A 24,139-nucleotide genomic window follows, 5' to 3' on the forward strand; every position below is an offset into this window, starting at 1 on the left:
TGCAGCTTTGACGAAAAGCATTTCACAAGATGATGCTCCTGTGATGCTGATGTCAGACAGATGGGAAAAAAGCCTGGAAGGGGAAGGGCCTCATGAAGACAGCTGTCCCCTGTCACCTCCACGACAGCCAGGCAGTTTCAGGCCGAGCCAGGCAGGAGTCGAACCTGCAGTCTCCTGATCCGTAGTCAGGCGCGTTGTCCATTGCGCCACTGGCCCCAGCCTCTGGCCACACCTGGTGCCCCCACCATGCCTTCTGTACCACCTGGGTGTGTTGGTGGTCAAAGGCAAGTGGCAAGACCTCACCTAGCTCCCTCCTGCCCCATCCATGACAGCCTTGCCCTTGCCCTACTCACCGATGGGGAAGAGGTCAGTATTGGTCCCACTGGTCCCACCACCCAGGAGAAGTGGTGCCTATGCTGAGTCCCCCCACAAGGAGGCCAGGCAGCAAGGGCAGATGGTGGCCTCCAGCCCCTCACCTGCTCTGGTGGGTTGGAGGTGACATCTTGCCTGCCCCATGGGAGATGTGGCTACTCTTCCCAGCCAATGCAGGCCTTGGAGCATCCCAGGGCTCTCTGGAGCCATGGTGCATAGCTGAGGGTTGAGCTCAGCCCAAGGCCACCTGTTTTGTCCTCCACTTACTCCTGCCTGATGACAGAGGGCAGAGCAGGTGAGCTGTGGGTAGCAAGATCTTCCTTGATGGCCAGTTGGTCTGGGCTAGCGTGTACCCGGGCATCTTCGACCTTCCTTGTCCAAGCCACATGCAGGGTGAAGGTACCACAAAGGTGGTGAGAAGCCCATGAGCCTGCCGACATGGGATGGAGCAGCAAAAGAACATGGAAGCAGGAACTTTCCATTGAATAATGGAGTGATTCAGGTTGGAAATGACATGTGGAGGTCTCTAGTCCAAATTTCTACTCAACTTATGACTTTCAGATCAGTGCCTTGCCTGCTTGAGCTCTGAATAACTCCAAAGATGGAGAGCCCACAGCCTCTCTGGGCCCCTCTCTCAGTGATTTACCACCCTCATGGTGAAATTTTTTTTGCCAGTATATCCAGTCAGAGCCTCTCCTGATGCAAGGGAAGCTTTTGCTGTGCAGGAAGCCCAGCAAGAAGGGAGAAACTCCAGGCAAAGGCAGGCCACCATGGAGAAAGAGGTCCCCTGTCACCATCAGTGACTATGGCCAGGCTGTGGGCAGGAAAATGGCGAGCCAGGCAGGAGTTGAACCTGCAATCTCCTGATCCGTAGTCAGGCGCGTTGTCCATTGCGCCACTGGCCCTGGCCGTCCTGGAGCTCCGGGGGCTTCCCATCACTGGATGGGCTTTGCGAAGAGAGCAGGGCAGGGTGCAGAAGGATTTAGTTAAGTATAGAAAAAATTAGATTGTACAAGATCCCTGGAAGTCAGGTGATCTAATCCCCTGCTCAGAGCACAAAAGTCTTTGACATTAGGTCGTTTTGTTAGTTGAACTTTGAATGTCTCCAAGGATGGGAACTCCAAAACCTCTCTGGGACCCTGTTCTAATGTGTGACCTCTGATGTGTGAAATTTGTTTCCTGTCATCTAATAGAGATTTTTCTTGACGTAATCTGTTTTTGTTGAGCTCCATCCTCCGTGCCCACAAGAAAAGCCTGGCTCCACTTTCTCTGTAGGCACACGTAGCATAAACCAAGATTATAGTCCTTCCTTGACCTCTTCTTCTGCATATTATAGAAACCTAGCTCTCTAGGCCACTCCTCATCAGGGACTCCACCACTTTCTCATCTGGACGACCATCTCTGGGATTTAATGCAGTTTGTAAATGTCTTTCTTGTCCTGGAGATCCCAAAACTGGACACAGACTCCAGATGTGGTCCCACACATGTCAAGCAGGGTGATAATCATTCCCCCAACCTGATGGTTAGAATTAGCTGCTGACACAGTAAAAACGAAGCTCAGCTGGAGTTGAGATTGGTAGGGATGTGAAAGGTCAACTAAATGGCTTTTAGAATCACATCGGCAGCAAAAGAAAAATAAAAGAAAGTGTGGGACCACTTCTGAGCGAGTGAGGGAGACAGCAACAGGCATGGAGCAGGCTAAAGTACTCAGTGCCTTCTCTGCCTCTGTCTTTATTGATGAGGTCTGCGCTCAGCTTTACGTCCCTTTGCCTTCTGACAGCTTCTGTCAGTGGATTATTCATGGCAGAGGACGATCAAGTCAGGAATCACTCGAGCAAAATGGACACACGAAGGACAAAAGTAGTTGCAAACTGCCAGCGTAGATTTACTAAGGTCCTACCTGACCGACCCAACTGCCTGCCTTGCTGGAACCTGGGAAAGAAACATTTGTTTATCTTGACTTTTAAATAGGGTCTCCGAGTCTTCTTGTAGCCAGATTGAAAAGATATGGACTGAATGAGAGGCTAAGAAGGTGGGAGAAAACCTGGCTGGACCACCAGGCCCAGTGTTGGGATCACCAGTTGGAAATGTAGCACGTGTCCTGTTAGTAATGGAGTTTGCAGGTGTTGGTACTGACACTGACACTCTCACATGTCTTCGTTAACAACCTACATGATGGGATGGGGTGCACACTCGGCAAGTTTCTGGACGACATTAAATTGGGAGCAGAGGCTGATATGCTGGAGGGCAGGATTGCTCTTCAGAGGGGCCTTGTGAGGCAGGAGAAACAGGCTGATAGAAACCTCATAAACCTTAGAGAGGACAAAAGTAAAGTCCTACCATGTGGGTAGGAAGCACCCCAGCAGAAGCCTGCAGAAATGGGGAACCTTTACCCTGGTGTGATTCAACCACATAACCTCCTGATCCGGAGTCAGACACGCTGCCCTTGTGCTACAGGGTCGATATGGAGGGATGCAGCCCCCAGGCACGGACCCAGCCTGGGTGGTGGGGATGCACTCCCCATGGGGACCACCCCAGAGCTGGCCACTACAGCTCCCAGGAGACCCAGGGCTGACCCCAACCCTGATAAGCTGGGCATTGCAGCTGGTCCTCCTGCGGGGCAAGTGAGACGTGTCCCCCACCTCAGTCATTAACCCTGGCACCCACCGGGCACCTTTTGCACCAACAGAAAACTTACCTGCTGAGCCCCTGTTCCCATGCCTTGGTTGCAGCTCCCTCCCTTTTTCATTCCCTCGCTTTATCGCTCTCTCCTGCCCACCTTCATCAATGACAAAAAATTTGGGAAAATACTTTTCCCTCACATTTGGACAGAACCTCCCATTTCAATTTATACCTATTGTCTCTCATCCTTTTGTCATGAAACACTGTGAAGAGCCTGGCTTGATGACCTCCTCACAGGTCCTGGAGGATTGCTATCAGGTCCTCATTGAAACCTCCTCTTCCCCAGGCCAAATAAACCCAGTTCCCATGGCTTCTCCTCATGTGGTGAGTATGAAGAGGAGCCATGGGACCAATACCAGGCTGTTTTGGTGGCCCTCCACTGGACTTGTTCTAGTTGATCATTGTCCTTCTACTGGGGCCCCAAAGCTCTGTGCAGTATTCCCAGTGTGGAATGAGTAAGCAGTGGGAATAGAGAGATGTCAGTACTGAGTAGAGGAGACTGATGAGACAAGGTACCCAGCTCCACCGTAAGGTCTGGAGGAACTCTTTCCTTCCTGCAGGGCAAGAGGACACCCCAGCACTTTTGCCCTGCAGAAGGCCTGGGAGGACGAATGATGGGCAGAAGGAACGCCCTCACAGAGGGAGCAGGAGGAACCTCCGCCGGGCTAAAAGTGTTGAGCCAGGCAGGAGTCGAACCTGCAGTCTCCTGATCCGTAGTCAGGCGCGTTGTCCATTGCGCCACTGGCCCTGGTCTCTCACCATCCCTGTGGCCATGGCAGCCTGCCCGCATCCTTCGTTCTGTAGAATGGCTGCTGTGCCCATCGTGAAGGCACGAAACAACATCCAATGCAATATCAAGCGGTGAGGAACATCAGCTGGACTGCCAACCGCTGACCGCAACTCCCTCGGCCCCCTGGTCCAGCCCCTTGGCTTTGCCTTGTGATTCAGCTTAGGCACTCTGTCTCTGTGTGCTGCTACAGTGATACATCTGGCAGACCCTGTCAGAGGTCAAACCAAAGTCAAGATAAACGATGTCCCTTGGTGTCATCTTGAACACTGAGGAAGTCATCTCTTCAAAGAAATCTATTGTGCTGGCCAAGAGTGGTCAGCCGTTGGTAAATCCATGGTCACTGTTTCCAGTTGTCATCATATCCTTCTCTTCCTTTGAGCATGGCTTTGAGGAGTATTTATTGCATAGTCTTCATGAGGGCTCTGCGGTGAGGCTGAGCAGACTAGAGCTCCCCAGATCCTCCTTCTTACTCTTCTTGAAAAAACTTCTCCTGTTGTTGTGCAGAAACCTCTCCCTGTTGCCATGCTCTTTCCTTGAGTAATTGCCCTTGACCCCCTCCAGAAGCGGCCTGGACTGAGTGTACCAAGCCATGTTACCATGACTCCCAGTCAAGTGTTGCCCGAGGGTAAGTCCAGGTCCCCCAGGAGGGACTGAGCATGCAGTTAGGAAGCTTCTTGCCCTTCCCTGAGGAAGGCTTCACTCCCTTCAGCTTGTTGATGAGGCCACCACCTGTAGCAGACACCCACCACACCACACCACCTCCCTGCATTGGCCTCCACTCTGGTCATGACCCGTAACCTCTCAACCAGACCCATCCCACTTGGCTGAAAGGAAAGCTCTGGGCACCACGTTTCCCCCCGCCATAGCCCATTGCCGAGGTGCCCCCCTCTAGCTGAGCTGGCCAATGCCTTGCAGAGCCCTGCCCCTCCCGCAGGGCAGCCCCCCAGAAAAGCAGGGGCAATACAGAGGGTGGCGAGTGGCCCCCCGAGGCTGACCCCGGTGTGATTCGAACACACAGCCTTCTGATCTGGAGTCAGACGCGCTGCCCTTGCGCCACGAGGTCGGGGTGGAGGGGTGCAGCTCCCTGCCGCGGACCCCAGCCTGGGCAGTGGGGATGTCATCTCCACGGGGAGCACCCCAGGGGCGCCCAGGAACCCCTCTGCTGCAGCTATGGAGGGGAAGGGTGGCCAAGGCATGGCTGCAGAGAGGAGTCCAGGCTGGAGGATGAACGTGCAGGCTGGGATGGGGTGATCTGCGGGGTCAGTGTGGGCAGGAGCCAGGCTCAGGGATGCTGTGAGGGAGGATGATGGCCCAGGGCAGAACACAGGGAAGGGACCAGGTGCCCTCCTGCAGCACAGCCTGCGGTGGGCTCTGAGTACGTACCCAGAAATGGTGGTGGACAGAGCAGACAGCCCATGGACTCAGCCCAGTCACAGAGGGACACTACAGCTCCTGATGTAGGTAACCAAACCCTGTTTTGGCTAGGAATGGCAGCTGGACCTTCTCCAAGGAAAGAAAGACATCTCACCATTGCAGGCAAGGTCCACCAACAGTGCAGGCAAGGTTCACTGCCAGCTCTGGCTGCCCAGTCCTGTCCCCGTGGGTGGCTAGTACAAGGTTGCCATGGACAAAGGTGTCAGAGAGGAGATGAAACTTCCCTTCTTCCTCTCCAACTCCATGCCCACCCCAGCATGCTGGAGGAAGTCTGCTGGGTGCTAGGCTGGCTGGGGCAGGGACATGGTGGGGGCACCATACGGGCAGGGGGCTGGGGCCAGCACTGCAATGCACAAAGCACCAGGAGACTCCTGCCTGGCTCAACCTAATCCTGCCCACAGACTGGCCATGGCCGGGGTGATGGGGATCAGGCTGCCCTGGTGTCGTTCTGGAAGTGGTGGGTAACCGGCCTTGGGTTTTGCCCTAGCCCTGGCTTATTCCCTTGCTTTGTCATGTATTCTGTGAGCAATAAGACGTTTTTCTATCAGAAATCCATCAGGCATTTTTCTCAAAAACAGTTGTTGTTACACCTCATTCACAAATGTCCCATTTCATCTGGACCTCCTGCGGACTGGACAGAGGCGGAGTGGCTGTGCCTCCATCTGTCCCATTCGCTTTCTTTTTCAGATCATGTTTTTTTCTGCTCAACCCCTCTTTGCTTTGCTCCACCTCCATTTCATCCCACATTGTTCTCCACTGCCCTACCTTCGGCCTCTTGTCACAAATTCTGACATCTTTGCACTCAGTTCCTGTTTGCCCTGGAGCTCATATTAAAAACCTTAGAGTTAGAGCTCTGACACTGTTACTAATATGTCTCTTTCCTTTTAAAGAAAATAAACTATTTAATATAAGTGTACAAGTTTCTGATGCAATGCCGAATTTCTTGTTGTTATTAAGAATGATCCATTTCAGAAAAATCCTTGAGAAATGAGGACAAAAATTGAGAAAATGGTTTAGAAATGCAAATAAAAATTACAGCACCCAGATGAGGAATGGCATAATTGATAGTTCAATAGATGCATTTATTTTCTGCAGTGGATATAGTTATCTAGCTATGCTTAAGGCAGTTTGCTTGAATTGCATAGCCAATGAGCTACTTGTCCACCATCTGTATGTACCGTGGATAAATACATGAGATATACAATATTCATTTGGAGGGAAAGACAGCTGCTGAACTTTATTAGATTTCTGTTTGTGGATAATTGTTTGGGAGCAAGTCACAGCACTCTCACCTGGCTAGTGGCAGGGTACATTTCTATATGGAAATGTTCTTCTCTTGTGAAAGAAGAAATCTCAGCAGAAGACTCTCTGAAATCCTGCATTTTCAAGCTTTTGAAAATGAGTTTTATTTTTAAAAAAAATCACTGGTATCATGTGGTTACGGCTCTCTGACTGTACAAGGCAGCATTGATTGGCAAGCCATGAAGCGCTAGGGGAAGGTCTCCTGGGGTGGGATGCTGCTTTAGAAACTTGAATCTGTCCACAAGGAAGATACCTACCTGTGCACTAGGCAGCAGAGGTCCCATTATTACTATAGTTACAAAGCTTTTTAAAGTTATATAAGTGATATAAAATCATATGAAGTTAGAAAAAAGTTTACAGTTATACGCTTCCTGAATGTCAGCAACTCCAGTCCCTAAAATTCGACGTCTGAAACCAAAACCCATCCCTGCTCTCCAAACACATTAATAATCGTCACGCGTTTGCTCTGTGAATTAGTGGTGCTGAAGATGGAGCAATGAGGCAGGCACCTACCTTTCCATCTGAGCAAACCCTGCCCACAAGAAGGGCTTGACTGTCCCTTCCTCCGCCAGCATGCCTTCCCGCAAGAGGGAGCCATGAACTAGCTCATGGGCTCCACAAGCTGCAGAGCCAGGCTGGAGATGCACTTTGCTCAGTGAAGGACCCTCCATCCCTAGGCCAGGCTGGAAATTCAGCTTGTTTCCTTCCTGGAAATACAGTTCTTTCTCCATAGCCCATATTTTTTTGGCTATTCAGTCCCACTGTTCTCTGTTAGACTTTCCCTCCATCAGCCCACATTTTTCTAGAAGTGCAGCCTCAGAAGTGGCCACGGGGAGCTTCACCTGCTGCCTGCTCCCCTCTGACCACCTCGCAGTGGCACCTCTCCTCATCTGTCCCACTCCGGTACTTGCTTAATTTCCAACTGCATGATGTAATGGGAAAGATTCCGCTGCCTAAATTCAGGCATCTAGTGTTGTGTTATGGGATACGCTGCTTGGTGTCCATTTGCCCCTTCGGAAGCATTGAGTATCCCACAGACCTCTGTCCCACGCAAGTATCTTGGATGCTCCAGGACATCTATAGTGATATTACGTTCAGGCAACTGAATCCTGCCTGGGGGCTCAAAGATTTGGATATCTAAAGTAGGTGTCTCCACACAGGGGTGTATTTGTGTGTTCGATAGTTGATACAATACTAGGGCCAGAAAATGTCTTGAAGAGATGCAGGAGATATTTCTGGACACTTGGCTTTGCTGTGTTCATTTTTATTTTTAAGGAGAATATATTGATGTCTGTATGATATCAGTTTGATAGAATACTGAAATTTTCAAATTTCTCAGCAGAACACCCCGTTTTCCCCCCAACACCCCTTTCCAACTCCATACAATGTTATAAATAAGGTCAGGTTTTCAGCTAGTTCGAGGAGCACTGCGCCCCAACTGCAGTCAAATTCTGCTGATTTACTTTGCCATAATGCAAAGCTGTATAAGTGCTCGGGGGAAGCAGATGTTTCCCATTAGCGTCCCAGGTTACTTCAGAGCTATCCCAGGCCCATTGACTGAAAACTTCAAAATGAAAGAGAAGTCCTCCCTTCTCACGCATACTCCCTTCCTCACACTCTCAAAGGGACGTGAGTCCCAGGGAAAGGTTCATAGTTTTCTGAATCTACTGAAAGGAGAGAACAGACTTTTCACACAATGGTAGAAGCTTCTCCCTCATTGCTGTCTGCCACTCAGATGGATCTACATCTTCTTCAGCGTACCCCTGCTTGAGGACATGTAGCTACAATGATTTCACCTGGCGGACACTTCTCAGGAGCCATCACGGTGATTTCAAGGTAGAGAACTGCCTAGTGGGGATGACTATGGCTGTCAGGCCCATGGCTGACGAGCTCGCTGCAGCACTGGAGGGCTCTCCTATGGCCAGACCCTCTGCCACTTTAGGAGAATTCAATCCATTGGGTCACCCCAATTTCATCCCGTATTGATGACTGCTGCCTGCTTCCCCACCAATTGCAGCAGGGATGCAGGCATCTTCTGGAAATATCTGTAAATACCTACTCATCACTTCCCATGGCCCCGTCAGAAGAGGTGACTCTGCTGGTGGGATTGATACCCATGGAGTACATTTTTCAGGCTATAGCTTCTGTTAAATTAGCGAATGTAACTGGATGAGGTGGGTAGGGATGCTACTATATGGGCAGTCTACATTGGCATGGAAGGCCAGATTAGCAAGATCTACTCCACAGCAGAAAGGTCACTAAAGGGTTTATCTCTGTTCCCCAGATGAAAGAGAAACAGCCATCTTCCAAAGACTGCCTATCCCACCTGCCTCAGACACATATCTCAGACAGCACTGAAGTTTCCTCTGGAAGTTCCTGTGTCTCCATTGACTCCAAGGGAAAACTAGAAGATGATGTTAGATTAGACAGCTGGGATGGGTTTCATCCCACCTCTTTTGGAGGTTGACAGTACAGATCCCTCCATCTGAACTAGTCTTCTGCGTTCCCTTCATAGTCAATGGAGAGATGCAAGCACTGGATGAGTCTGCCAGAATATCACACCGTAGAAAGGACACTGGCTACATGAGTGGCTTCAATGCAGGCGCTAAACTGTAGGCATCTCACGTGGGGTGAGGGGAACCCCACTTCTAATTCGCATGTATCTAATGTGAGACATACTCCACCGAAAGCCACAAAACAGAAGATCCCAAATCATGGGTGATTCATCTTAATAACGTTAATGACTAAAATTACTGGTTAAAACCACCCTGCTCAGAATTCTGCAGTTGTTTGCATTTTCACACCCTGCATGGAAATGCATGAAAAAGTCTCCAGCAGTTCTGTCTGCTGGTAAACTGGATGAACTGGGAACAAGCCTTCCCTGTGACTGTTGCAACACTGAGCGTGAGGAAGCTATTGACTATATGGAGGGTTGGTGACTGTAGGTCAGCTGCAGAACTGGTCATTAGGCAGGAGGCAGAGCTTTCCCCATGTGTAAGTATTTCTTCTGTGATCCGTATAAAACATGCCTCTTACCTGGAATAACTCTGGGAGAGGAAGAGGAGAATGAACAAGAGCAAGTGAAATGCAGAGGCACCAAAGCAGAATGAGATGGCAATTCTTTGCTAGGTGGTGAGAGAGTTCCAGTGTTTCTAGGGCTTCTGGGAGCAAGAAGGACTGGAAACAGGGTTTTTACTTCAATGTATATAGTGTAACCCTTGGCCAAAATTGCTAGCGAACACCTCTGTGCATCACTTTCCCTGAACAATCACAGGGTCATCTCTGAGTCAGGAGAGGTGATCCGACCCGCTCCAAGCAACAGGGACGCTGGAGGGAAACCCTTTACCAAAGTGAATTTCACTCCAAATCCAAAGGTTTTTTTCTGAGATAAAATTTTTTTATCATAATTTGAAGGGAATCATGATCATATAAATGCTTATAGCCTGACAGTGAGAACACTGCCTGTGCAATGGCTGGAAATGATAGGGAAGGATTTTGAATGTAAGATTATTGGACAAGCACTCCTCCTCTACCAGGTTATTAACACACTTGGGGTGTTGCATTTGTCCTTCACTTCCCATGAAAAAAAAGGCAAACATTTCCAGTCCATCATTAAACAGAACAGGTCCGCTTTTTGCAATTTTAAAAATAACTTTGCAGAATTAGAAAGCTGGATTCCTGCTCCAGTCTGACTGGGTACGATGTTGGGTCCTGTCTGAGAGCCAGCTGAAGTTTTCTTGTCAAGGTCTTTGTTTCATCCATTCCCCTGGAGTGCCTGAAAATGGACATAAACAGCTCTCCTGCCCCATAGCTGCCCAGGAGACTCAATGGAGCCCGCAAATTTGAAATGAAAACCTAACAAAGAAACCAGAAAGGCAGAGAACAATGCACATTGACTAAGGGGAAGGTTTCTATTGTTGATATCAAGGCCACTGGGTCAGAACAACATCAATAAATATCATGTACAGAAACAGGCTCAAATAAGTGACATGGGTTTCTTCTGCTCTGAAGGAGAATCTGTGCTGTCAGCTGCCATTCCAGTATGGCTATTTGTAGCACAATTCAAACACTGTATGGACAGATCCTTATGAAAACTGTGTCATGAATCTCACTTGTCCTCTGCTCTTTGTACACCTGCAAAACTGAGGGTGCTGCTCATGACCTCTGCAAACTCTGACAATCTGCACCTCATGTATGACCCTGCTGTATGTCCTGTGATGCAACACTGGTTCCCAACAGAAAGCAATAAGGAGTAATGGGCATTCCATCCATAGACATAGCAAATAAATCTGTTTTGCTCTGTGAAAGGTGCTTTCAAGAAAAAAAAAAAGTCCTTTTTGTTTGTCATACTATCCTTGAAAAGCCAGAAAAGTGACAAAGCATTTCCTCAGGACTCCCTGGAGCAGAGTGTGGACAAACACTCACTTCTAGTTTATGAGTATCCCTAAAGCATTTGATCCTGTTTAAGAGAACAGCATGAGCACTCGGAGGATGAACAATGGCTTCAGGCAATAGGTACAGGAACTCGCAGTGCTGACCACTTCTAAGATGGCAAGGTCTTACTTTTTAAGTAGAAAAATGGCATTTTTAATAATACAGTATGTTCCATGGAAATGAAGTCCTGGCAGCTCGAGCACAAACTAAGCTGGTTAATTCCAGACTACGTTAACACCTTGTTCTTGGGGTAAGTATTTGAGCATTTGAGGAACTGAGGTGTGGGAGAACAGTGGGACGTAATGATTCAGCCCTGGGGAGACTTTCTGGCAAATTCCACGTGCTTGTACTTAAATGCATTATGGAACCAAATGACCTCTCTGCAGAAGTGCAGGTTCATGCATTCTGACTGACACATATGTTTTCTGTAAGATAACAACCCAATCAAATTGAAACCATGTGAGAAGAACCTGAATTAATCTGCACAGCTTTTCTTAATAACCTGTTACTTTATCTCTGAGGTGTAAGTTCTTCTTAGTTCTTTAAGATTCAGACGCTTGCTCTGTGTGATGTAAGAGTGGAGATGGGAAATGACCTGTGGTCTATGCTGGCTTGACCTGAGTGGGTTAACTAACCATCTGGATATTTTCCAAGGTATTTGAAAGCAAAATGAGCAAGTGCAGCATCCTGGAGACATAGTTCCTAGCCACTGACAAGATCTGTACTTTCAACTGCAGCCTGGAGATCAGGGTCCAATGCAGATTTGGCTTGCAAGGTAGGAAGCACGCGGCATGGTAGGTGGGGAGAGAGCGGGGCAGAGGAGGTACCAGGCATGGGATCTGGGTTGTGTTTCTGGCGGTGTAGGGGATGAGTTAGAAGGATGGTAGATTTGGGTTCAGAAGGTCAAGGGTGCAGAGAAAAAAGAGAAGAGCTGAAGAAAAGCAAAGCCAAAGCCCCAGGAGCAGAGTAGGAAGGTGAAAACTCTTTTCCCTTGCTCCCATACATCCAAGGATGCGCATGCAGTTGCCTTCAATATCCCCTGTATGGGGATAAATATATATATTTATCGTAAATATATATACGATGACGCTCTGTGACACTCCTGCCAGCCCATTGTGTACATGACTCTTTGTACCGATGTACGCGCCTCATCATCTGCTGCTGAGAGGGGAAGATGGTTTTCCAAAGTCCCTGATCTGACAGAGGGGTTATTAGCAGGATCCTTAGTGGCAATTTCCAGGGATCCTAAAGCAATGGCGTGGCAAGGTGGACCTCCCCTCTACCAGCGCAGGTGGATGGATTTTTACAGGGCTGATCCACTGCATAGACCTCTCCTCCTGGGAAAGAGGGGGTTTTCCTTCCCCCTCTTCCACCACCATCTCAGAGGTGATGCTGCAAAGCTGCTCCGTCTCTCCTGTGAGAGACACCTTTATTCCCCTGGTAATGAGAAAAGACATTTTTCACCCATACACACCATTGGCACGGAAAGGTGCTTCTGGAGATGTTTCTACCCTGCCTTGATTTAGGACCCCTCCTTCCCGTTTCACTACCTATATTACATCCTATAGCCAGGATTTTCAAGGATCCATTGAGTCCTTTGCTGTCATGTCATAAAAGTGTAACTTGAGCTAATAAGTCTTATGGGGCTACGGATTTTATAGAGCTATTCTGAGATTTTCATTTGCCTGCTTATACAAATACAGGGATGCTTCATCATTCTCTGCGTATGAAAGCCTTTTTCTCTGTGTATCTTCTGTGAGTCTGAGACCAGGCTCCAGCCATGAGGACTTCCTCATACCTTCTGATTGCTCTTCTTGTCTCGACTTTCCAGCATTTTCAAGGTAAACCTGGGAGGGTACTAGAGAACCAATCCTGCCACTTCAAGGAAAGTGTCCAGAATTGCCTGAATTGTTTAGGAGCCTGTGAGAATTTTAAATAGTGCTTAGGAGTGCAATTCAGTTGTACAGAGTATAACAGCACCCCTGACTCCACGGGGAATGAACCCGTATAATGGAACGATAAAGACTGAGAGCCAGGAAGCTTTGAAGGTCACCATAAGCAGGCAGTGCATCAGTTTAAGGAGCACCCTTGTGTCTGGTAAGCTTTCTTGCTGAAGACTAATCCATAGCTATGGTACAATGTGGCATTAAACACCCCTTTAAAGTTATCCCATTTCCACAGGTTGTCACTGGTGTGGGTGCAGATCCTATTGGGAAATGTTTTCCAGGTCTCAAGAGAACTCCCATTGAAAGCTGAGCAGGAAAGAAAGTTCCTCTGGACTACATGGTCCTCCCATGCTTAGAGAACCCACCTGCAAAGTGAAAGAGCTGGGGTAGGATTATGGTCTCCAGAGATCAACAGCTTGACATAGGCACCTGCATGCACTGAGATGTCCTAGTGTACCTGAGATATCATCTCAAGGGGGCAGATAGGACACAGACCCTGTGGGACAGCTGAGACCTTCTAGATGGGCAGCTGGAGCCCGGCAAGGTACCATGGCCCACCTCAGCCCTGTGCTCCCATATGCAGATATCTCAGTGGAGCCCACAGGTTGTAGAGCGCATGGGGTCTAGAGACCTATTCGGCAGCTCACATGTGCACACCAGAGTAAAGGTGAGCTGAGATGACTTTGCTGATTGCCCTGCCTCACTCTTCCGAGCAGACTTCATCTGCCTAAACATAGCCACGTGGTGTTGTTCGTGAACCCTTCGCTATCTGGGATACTCAAGACATTTGCACAGGGTGAGGAGGTATGGTATTGGTCAAGCCTCATACCCAAGGGTACCTGAAACATCACTAAATGAGTACCTTGTGGCCACAGAAATCCCGTTGAAAATGGGAGCTCAGACACCTAGATTATATTGAGACACTTATGACTATGTGGCTGAAGCCCACCCCTGTTTTCTGAGCCATGCTCTGCACTTGTTTAATGCAGAAGGAACAGCAGGAGACATCATGAGAGACTTGCTCTAGAAGAGACTGTTTGCTAAGGCAACGCTGAAAACTAGCAGGAGAGACTTTTGGACCTAAGTCTGCCATGTCCCTGAGGACTACCTCAGGCTATTAGCCATCCCAGAGTAGACCCAGGATCCTTTCTTAGTTAAGAAATAATAGTTCGATACTCGTATGAAGTTTGCAACCATTTGGCCCCGAAGTTCTGAGAGGATCTGCAAACTGTTTGCAGATATTGGTTACATTTATTAAGTAATTCTGGAGAGAAAACAGCATGGGTGATATTTCAGTTGGAGATGCTGACTGTTCCTCAGCTGTTTTCTATATACAAAAGACAGGCTGGAGTTTGGTTCTTTCTGCTGCTTAAAAGCCTGGATAAAACTAAGGCAGCACCACTTCATGGAGGGGTTTCCAAAGACCCAACTATTACTTCCTTTGTGTCTTACACCTGCACAGCGCAGAAAGTTTCAGTTTAGTGTGAACGGAAATTTTCACGTTAAGTGAGATAATGTATTTTTTTTTCCAATGGCAATTTCACAGTAACTTCTAAATAGTAATTTCTCCAGTAACTTGGAGAAGTCCCAGTTCGCTTCAGTCCAAATGAAACCCCTTTCTGTTTTCCAGCTTGATGCGTCGCTCAGAAGTTCAGCTATGCATACAACACAGGCTGTGGGTTACTTGCAGGCAACCTAACCACAAACCCATTGATCTGATAGCATTTTGTGCCTATCCCTTCTCATCAGAGTACAAAATGTTTTCTATGTGCAGGCTGCAGGACTTGCGACGTCTTGGACACTTTCCGGTGTGGTCTAAGAGGAAGCTGCAGACATCGCTGCCACGTAAATGAGGATCTGATTGGAAGCTGCTTCTATAACAAATACAGATGCTGTAAGAAATACCCAGGAATATTCTATGTTCCCAAAGAATAAAGAAAAGAAAAAGGAGGAGTGTTCTTAGCTTCAAAGATATCTCCGCTCTTTAACTTAGGCTCATTCATGATTCTTCAATAAAAGGATTTTTCTTCTATTTTTGATGTTGAGTATATGCTTTCCCTGTTTTCCTTCCAGAGTTAACTTCTCACACTGCTAGATGCAGTAACTTGGTTTAAGGGGAAAAATTCCAATTTTATCCACTATAGATATAACAAATTAAGACATGTTGTTCTGACAATGTGAAAGATGTCTGTATCTCACGCAAATGAGGAGGATTCCTATTTTATTAAGATTACATTTTGTTAACTAACATTTTATTAAGCTTCTGCTGTAACTCATATCTGTTATAACGACAGAAAGAAATACATACACATCGTTCATGAAATATTCCCAGTTTGTCTGAAGACAATTGTGTGGATGATTTAACAATTTTGATTAATGTATAAGATGAATAGTTTGGGAAAAAATATCTTCTACACTTCACCTTACCAGAAGTTTCAATGGAGTTTCTCAGGTAAGTCTCTCAAAAGGGAAAAACTAAACCAGCTGGGTATCTAAATACCTACGTATTCAGATACCTGAAACTAGATATCCAAGCATGAAAATTAGGGGTAGGCTTGCTCTTTACAAATAAATTTGGATTTTGTTACACCAAGGCAAGTTATAGATGCAGCTTGCATTCACTGCAACAATTCATATGGAAGAAAGACTTTTCAGGGCTGTTTCACACAACACTGCTGGATAAGAGGACGTTATTACTTCTTTTGTCTGACAGCTCTGTAGCTAGGATATGTGAGACCCAGCTCCAGTTCTGCTTTTCCCTGGGGTACTTAAATCCATTAGTGCTCCTTTTCAGACTATCAAGTACTAAAGAAAAATGTTTGTTTTACCTTCTTTACCCTGTTGTATGTGGTATAAAAAACAAATCATACATCTGCTGGAGTAGGGACAGCATCCTGGGCCTCCTGGCTTACACAGAGAGTGGTCTAGCTGACACAGTGGTATTTTGGGACAGGATTCCTTGCTACTAGAAGTGCTTTATTTTGTATTAAACTTTTTGATCATTGCACCACAAAGCAGGGCCTTACAAAGGATTCTATAACCTTCTCTTTTTTCTTTTTTTTTTCCTACAAAATGACCACAGCCAGAAGTTCACAACTGAGAAGAACATTTAAGAGTTGACCCAGTTGCCCACACATAGACACTAGAGCCATTTGAGAGGCCCTGTGACATTAGAAATGTCGAAGTCTGCCTGGGGCTGGCAGATATCATGCTGGAGCTATGGGGGATCTGCGCCCTCATGGAGCAGCAGCTGGAGGCCAGATGGGATCCCTGAGGTGTCTTTAATGACAATAGATGCCCTTAGCTCTGGACTTGGCCAGCTAAGTACAAGTATCTACAGTGCAGGCTTCTGCACGTGTGTTGGCTCCTAAGGTCCCACTATAGCTAAACAGGTGATTTGAGTCCTAGAACCACTAATTAATCATCTCTTTCCCATGCAGCCACATCCATTGTAGATGCCTACTTCTCAGTATCTGAGTGTAGCACTGACCACTGCCATTGAGCTTCAGTCAGTTGACCGCACATGAGTGTCCAGTGCCATTTTAAATAAGTTAGACCATACACATGGCCATCCATTTGCCCCTCTAGTCGTATGCAGATTGTCACAGAGGTTCTGTAGTCTTACCAGGTAGTCCCATGAGGTTCCTTGGATACCCTAGGGCAGGCCACAGGAGTTAGGCCGATATATTTGGGCAACTGAATCGAGCCTATAATATCAACCAACTAATATTTTCAAAAAGAAAATTGGCTGTTTAGTTGGTTCAAATTCGATTTTTCAGTTAGGGAAATGGTACAAAAAATAATTTCTTTGCATTGATGAATGGAGACTGCAAACATTGCAGCAGTACCTTGGACCCTCTGCTATACTCAAAATCAGCAACAGTCTTCTGATATTCCCAGGTGCCTTCTCTCCCACCAAAACGATGGCTAATTTTCTCCAGGTGGTCCATTACCAACCACCTTGATCCTTGAAGTTAACAAATAACGATGCTCTCCGGGTGGGTCGGTATTGAGAAGCAACCTTCCCAGTGGCTGGGTAGGGAGGTATAGTTACTTCTCCGCTTGCTTTTGTGACCCTCTGCCATTGTTCAGGTTTAGCCGTGTGCAGCGGTCAAGCTGTACTCGTTGCCTTCCACACTCACCACTGCCAAGGTCCCCTGGACAGTCAGGTCTGTTCCCACAGCCCTATAAATGCAAGAGTGCTCCCTCCTCCCCTGCTCAAAGGTTCTGGCGTTGTGGCCCTGTCTCCACGCTGCAGCTGAGACCTTCCACCATGAAGTTCTTCTCCTGCCTCATGGCTCTTCTCCTTTTCCTCCTCCTGGCTGTTCCAGGTAAGGGGCAACACCCACGCTGGGGTCTGCCTGTGTAGGAGGTACAACTAGCTTGTGCAGTGGTGCAGAATGTACTCCTCCGTGCTCTTCAGCTCCTTTCATTAGAGCTATTCCCTATTTCTCAGTCTAGAAACAGAAGTGAAAAATTAACCTATGGTGACCAGATGTTAAACATGAACCTCCCCACAGAAGCCACTACCGGGTGTTGGCTCCTTATGACTCTTTGAAATCTCTTTATGCCACTTTGTGGCACTATTGGAAGATGGTACCATGGAAATCATCTGCCTCTTCTTACCCCAGGGTCATAGTCTCCTTTGTGTACGGTAGAAGAGCGGCAGAGGTGTTCCCTTGTATTACTCAAGTTGAACTACACCAGTGAAGTTTACTTACGCTCTCTGAATATGCTGGATCCCCTTCCTCAGCCCTTCTGCTGCACTGATTCATTTACTGATTGTGCTTTTAGCCTAGCTTCTCTTCCTGCTTAATGAAACTCCCCATCTTGAAGTAAGGCTTTCAGAGAAGGAAGGAACTGGGCAAACCTCCTGCCCCTGTTAACTGTGGCAGTTCCCAGCTTTTGATTTTTTTTTTAAGCCATAGGTACATCTCAGGGCATATGAGCACCATGCTGTCCCTTGCATGACCAGCCTGCAGCATTGCAGTCCCAGAACTTAGAAGCATCCAAAGGCTGGGCTGTCCCTACCCACTACAACATGCATGCCCAGGATATGTTCAGAAACTTGGCACGAACAGCTACATTTTTCTCTAGGTGTACAAATGCCTTCCTTGGAGTCGTGTGAGGTCCCATGGGGCTTCTCAAAACTTTTGGAAAAGCTGCCTTGGGCTTTGGGGGTATTTGTATCAGACCCCTATATTCGGGGGTCCATGGGGTTTCAGCAGGAGGAAGACCATGAGAAATGAACTGATCCTGCAGCACAGCTGGGAACCCCATTCTTCCTGTAGGTCTCAGCTTGCCCAAAGACACCTTACGTTGTGTTGGATACCATGGTTTCTGCTTCCATTCAAAATCCTGCCCAGAGCCATTTGCCGCGTTTGGAACTTGCTTTCGGCGTCAGAAAACCTGCTGCATAGGTATGTGTGGAAACCCTGCCCAGGCAGGCAACGTTTGGAGAGGAGATTACTAAACTCAGTAAGACACACTCTTACTCTCTTTGTCTCCAAATGGCCTAAGCCATCTCCTCTCACCTACAAAGATGGACCTCTCTGTTCCTCCGCTATCATCAGCATAGAGCACAGGAACAGAATTGCCATTTTGGGCTGGCCAAATACCACGTAGCCCAATGTCATATCTCCAACAGAACAGATGCCTGGGGAAATAAAATTAAAATTGTGGCCCACACAGAGTCCTCCTTCCTTGATATATCTTCTTATAATCATCTGTTGGGGGACTGCTGACTGCATCCACGCTGCTCGGCTTAATAGGTGCCAGCTGACCTCTTCCTTGTAAACTTATTTAATCCTTTCTGGACTTGCTTATTTTTGGAGCTCCTCAATAGTCAACATATATCATTAAGTCAATACATGCTTTATAGCCAACTGTGCTAATCAGACCTAAGGCTCATCTGATCCAGCATCCTGTATCTGTCTGTGGCCAGAAATGGATATTTCTATACAGTTACTCTGTGTGTGTAAAACGATTATTAATGAACACCACAACCATATAATTACACTTCCTCATATATTCTCCTGGCTTTCATGAATTTGCAGTTCAGGACTTTTAGATTTAAGCATCTTTGTCTTTAAAAGTCCTTACTGGATTTTTCCCCCTTAGATTAGGAATTCCTTCTGTTTTTTTTAAAACCTCTTCCCTCGTAATTTTATTCAGTGCCACCTACTTCTGTACTGCAAATGAAATGTAGTCATTCTGCATCCACCTTCTTCATACCTTTACAATATCCCTCCTTCAGTTGTTTCTTTTCCAAGTTAGTGGGTCACAAATTCCTCTTTTTACAGCAGTGCTCTGATGACCCCCATAGTCCATCTTTGTGTCTTTGCTTTTGGAGACACAGGAACCAGAACTTCATGACACTTCCCAAGTATGAGTTGGTTCAGATGGTGGCGTAATGTTTTCTGTTTTGACTTAAATCCTTTTCATTGCAGACACGACATCAAACTTCCATACTTGTCAAGACGAGGGGGGTCATTGTGTACCTCCAGAAATCAAATGTCTGCAAGAACAAGTGGGACTTTGCCCTCACAGAGAATGGAAGTGCTGCACAGAAGTGTAATAAAGACCTCATGGAATTGCAGAAAACCACAGAAATGCATGGACAAGAAAACAAACAAGTTTTCTTCCTGGTGTTGTAGAGAAGATGCCTGGCTTTCTCAACATGCAGCATGTATAATTAACTAGAGGTGACACATTTCTTTATATAACAAAGGCAATAAATACTAAATAAACAGGTCTAACAGTCGTATATACATGGAAAGAGGCAGAATGTCTCTCTCTATTAGACCCACACACACAAATCCACAGAAACTTTCCTGTAATGTCCTTGGAAACCACATCCCCTCGTAATCCGAACTTCACCTCCCTCCCTTTTCTGTCTTCCTTCCTTCCTTCCTTCCTTCTAGAAGGAAAAGCAATGTCTTTTCCTTCTATTAAAGTGATGGATACAAGGACTGTCCAACTGGCATGATCAGGCCATGTCTACACTATTTAACTCCCATTCTCCAAAGCAGGATGCCGGTCAACTGCTCTTCCCCGCCTCCCTATTTCTACCAATAAACTGCACCCACTTGAGCACAGGTACTACCTATGGGAATTCTTCATGTGTGACTGGGCAAATCTATCTAAAACTGTCTATCTAAAACCATTCTATGCAGTCTGTGCTTCCCTCTGTGGTAAGTTTGAATTTATTAACTGCAGAAGTTTCATTCAAAAAGTAGATGAAAAAGTGCTTGCTTCTGAGCGTCATCTCCATGGGCTCAGCAGCTCCCAGTCATGACTGCTGGCTTTCTAATTTCTCCAGTTGAAGGCTGAGCAGCTGGACATCTTTGCAGAGGAATGTTACGAGGGGTGTCTCCCAGCCATCTAAAAATGACCTTCGGAACACAAGCCGTGGCACCTTCCTCGGATGGGAGGATTTCAAACCCTTCCCACACAGGACAAAAAGCCCCTTGCAGCAGCGAAGTTCCATCATCCTGTATCTCAACAGCTGAGCCATCCTTTCCTCTGGCTTAAACTAGTGCAAATGGCTTGTTCACATCCCCACCACAGACTTCAGAAAGGTCGTTCTCTAAGCCAGTGTTTTAACCAGTCTTAGCCAGTCATCCTATGCTGCTCTTCTGGACTACAGAGAGGAACAGATCCACTGGCAAGGTCATTACGCTCATCCTTCACTGACCAAAGAGTGACCTCACTCTTAGTCAGCCAGCATTTAGACAGGTGAGATGACGTTGGTCTAACACTTTTTTCCTCCATTCTTAAGACGTGTAAAATGATATTGGCCTCTGCCTTTATTTCAGTAACAGCATCACCTCTCCATGTGACAGTCTAGGTAACCAACCAAGAGCTCTGCAGGGATTCTTAGTAATTGGAGAAAAACGCTCTTCAGATGAGCTCTCCAATCAGTTGTTCAAACTAATTTAATTCATTTTCTCCTAGGAATATTCACTCTGCAAGAAATTCTTTGCACTCTTTTAATATCTCTGAGGGTGTTTTCTGCCATGTCTATTGCTGGTAGTTCAAGGAGTATTTTATGGAGGTGTTCCCCCAGTTTGCGTCACAAATCAGGCAGGTGTGTGTGGCTTGCAGCTGGAAACAGCAGAACCCTTCCTGAAGCCACATTTTTTACCTAGGATGGATTACTAAAGGGGAAGAAAGGTTTAGAAATTATTTGAGATTTTTTTTAAGCATTTTGGCTTTGACTGTTGTCTGCCTTTTGTATTTTTTGCTAGAGAAGAGGGAGGGCAATTTGTGTAACAACACACAGGGGAAAAAAGTCTCAAGGGAAGAAAAAAAACACAAATACATAAGCATTACGTACTAGGCTTATGGTGTGCCTACACCAGTTGATCTGCATTATTTTAGGAGTTTTTAATGTCAGCAACTCTTCCCGGAGGAGTCTCGGAAAGACAAGTGAGAACAGAAAGACATGGAAAGAGAAGCAAGGCTGCAGATGGCTTGTCTGCTTCAGAAGTGTGTAGGAGAAGCCAATTTTCTTTAATTTCATAAGAAACTGAGTTTTTTTGAGAAAACTGTGACAGTGACTATGTCCGTAGGAAGCTGCTGTCCCTAGCTCTCTGCCTTACCCGATGCCAGACGTCATGCTGTGGAGGAGTCATCAGAGGGAAACATTTGCTTGCAGAGCTACCTCTATTACAGTCAGAAGATTAGCCTGATCTTGCTTACCAGCATCATGTTGCTTGGATGCTTTACAGGATTGAGGACAATTAAGCTTTTTTATTGAAGGAAACAGCTAATAAAGAAGTGAAGCACAGAGGGAGTTTGCAGGTGAGAGGCTGCTCTCAGGTCACTCCACCATTTCGCGATGGCTCTGATGGTTGAATGACACCAGCAGAGCAAGGTTTGTACACAGAGAAAGCCAACTGGCACAGCTGGAGAAGTTGGACGGGTTTAAGCACACAAGCCTTTATCCAGACCTAAAACAAAAGTGGCTCTTCCAAAGCTTGATGCAAGTTGAGAAAAATACCGTGTTGACATATCCTTGATGGTCCATGGAAAGCAGAGAGTTTAATGAGCTAGAAACCACCTCTCCACTGATTCAGGCATTCAGATATCCAGATGTCCCTCATCACACACCGTGCCAGACACAAACGCTGCCTACTCCTCCCCATAAGTTACGTGGCTTTTCCAGGGCAGGAGGATTTAAGTGACATTTAATTACTCAATAGTGGTGGCTCTGAGTGCCCTGCTGAGCTGTTTACAGGTCATGCCCCAATGAGGATAGCTGATCCAGGAGCCTCAGGAGCAATTGCTATTACAGCAAAGATGAGATGGTCACCCGTTATCAACATGCACTAAAATGCTGCAGAGAGAGAGATTCGGAGTTGGCAAAGGAGTCACCTGTTGGAGAATTGTCCTGAGACTTCAGATTGGGCTTGAAAGACATAGTAGTTCTTCATTAAAAGAAATTCCTGCTAGAAGGATTTTTGGGTACAAAGGTCCTTCTGCTTTGCTTCTCTGACCCCACCTCTCCCTAGTGCCATTGTAAGTTATTATCCAGGAAGAATTTATTTTAAAATCTTAATAGCCTAGGTGTTTCTGTCTGGCCACCCACTGCCCAGCATCTGCACATCTCACCGTCTTTCAGAGAGAAAGACTTGCAGTCTGCCTAGGAGTAACTGCAACACTGACTCCCCCTTGGGACCCTCCGTGTCTGCACCCACAGTGGTCTTTACCCAGCACAAATCCAACTCAAAATCTAGAGGTGTAAGCATCAGATAAGCCTTTGAGAAATGTCAGGGATGAAGTCCTGCTGTGCACTGCACCACTCGGGCACTTTATTGAATTGTGGACACAAAGCAAATGTTGGGCTTGCTCCAGCTGTCTCTGAGGCTATGTCGTGTTTGTAATATAAGCAGAGCCAGGCTAAGGTGCTGGAGCTGGATGGAACTCATTTCCATTAGTTTTAGCTGATTTTGGTTGGGTGGTGGCAGTTTGTAATTGTTTGCTAATTTATTCAAGATCTCAGCTTCCTTGAGTCATGAAGGGGGGCAATGCTCAACTTTAGTACGGGGGAAGAGGCACTGTAACCAGCAAGTTAATGGCTTGCTAGAAGATTTCACTGAGGTGCCATCAGATCTAAATCAGCAAAGTATAAAGAGCCTGCTATTAGCCCCAAATAATCTGCAATCTGTGTGCAGATAAAGGACACAGGAAAGAGTCACAGTCCGCACAGTTCCCGAAGAAACTCATTGAGGGACTCACTGAGGTCACCGTAACCGCAGATGAAAGCCCTTCCTTGAAAGCAATTCACCCACTCACAAAGGCACATTGCAAACCCGAAACGTGGAGTGACCTGGGGGTGTGAAAGAGATCCACGGCTCAGCAGCCACATGAACTGGTGAACGGCAAGGTCCCAGCGGCTGCAGCTGTCCAGCCAAGTGTTTATCATTTCTCAGAAGGTCCTGGGTCAAAGCCAAACAAAAAGGGCTGCACTCAGATTTGCAGATGGTGTGCATCCACTGACTGCTATGTCATGATGTGGTTTTAAAGCCAGCATCATGTTCCTCCAGCCTTCCTAAGACACATACAACCATCGCTGGCTGCCCTCCATGGACCAGGGTTATCTGAGGGCAGGATGAGGGGCGTGTTGAGGTGTATACCCCAACTCTGCCAAAGAGGTGGAAAGGATCTTGCTTATCCATGTAAGTAAAGACTTATTGCCCTCAAAACTGTGGCACTGAGTATCTTGCCTTAGCTGCCCCTGTTTTCACAAAGAAATGTTTCTCCCCAGTCCAGCTACAAAATTTAGCATTAGTAGGCCCTGGAGTTAACACAATGGTGCATCTGTACTAACACATTAGTCCATCTCTTGCTTTGCATGGAGATGTTGGGCACTTGATTGTCTGTGCTGCATTCATAACCATTTACACCATTCATAACCATTTACACCCCATTTCCACTCTGGAGTGAACCAACTGTGTGCTTGTGTGTGGAAAGCCACACGCAGAATCACACGCTATGGGGAGGAGCCTGTCCACACCACTTGGCCCAGGGAACACGGAGAAGATGCTATTAACAGCAATAGTACTTACATATCCACAGCTGTACAACGTATGTGTGGTGCACGGTAAATCCACAGTGTACATGTCCTTGGGAGAATGCAGTTTTGAAGATGGCCACACTTTAGGCAGGGGGACGG

The 24,139-nt window shown here is 46.9% G+C and overlaps 1 protein-coding gene and 4 non-coding genes across 5 annotated transcripts; 1 reads left to right on the forward strand and 4 right to left on the reverse strand.

Moving 5' to 3' along the window:
* Positions 1-143: 143 nt before the first annotated feature.
* Positions 144-216, reverse strand: TRNAR-ACG (transfer RNA arginine (anticodon ACG)). Its single transcript has one exon. It is a non-coding gene; the product is annotated as a tRNA-Arg (tRNA).
* A 988-nt stretch (positions 217-1,204) lies between these two features.
* Positions 1,205-1,277, reverse strand: TRNAR-ACG (transfer RNA arginine (anticodon ACG)). Its single transcript has one exon. It is a non-coding gene; the product is annotated as a tRNA-Arg (tRNA).
* Positions 1,278-3,729: 2,452 nt separating this feature from the next.
* On the reverse strand, positions 3,730-3,802 carry TRNAR-ACG (transfer RNA arginine (anticodon ACG)). Its single transcript has one exon. It is a non-coding gene; the product is annotated as a tRNA-Arg (tRNA).
* Positions 3,803-4,835: 1,033 nt separating this feature from the next.
* Positions 4,836-4,907, reverse strand: TRNAW-CCA (transfer RNA tryptophan (anticodon CCA)). The gene has a single exon. It is a non-coding gene; the product is annotated as a tRNA-Trp (tRNA).
* Positions 4,908-17,233: 12,326 nt separating this feature from the next.
* Positions 17,234-19,537, forward strand: LOC127015313 (gallinacin-11-like). The gene is made up of 3 exons (XM_050895164.1): positions 17,234-17,291; positions 18,252-18,380; positions 19,410-19,537. The coding sequence occupies exons 1-3, from the start codon at positions 17,234-17,236 to the stop codon at positions 19,535-19,537; spliced, it is 315 nt and encodes a 104-aa protein (XP_050751121.1).
* The last annotated feature ends 4,602 nt before the right edge of the window (positions 19,538-24,139 follow it).

Source organism: Gymnogyps californianus, chromosome 3 (genome assembly GCF_018139145.2).
Source record: "Gymnogyps californianus isolate 813 chromosome 3, ASM1813914v2, whole genome shotgun sequence".
Lineage (NCBI taxonomy): Eukaryota > Metazoa > Chordata > Aves > Accipitriformes > Cathartidae > Gymnogyps > Gymnogyps californianus.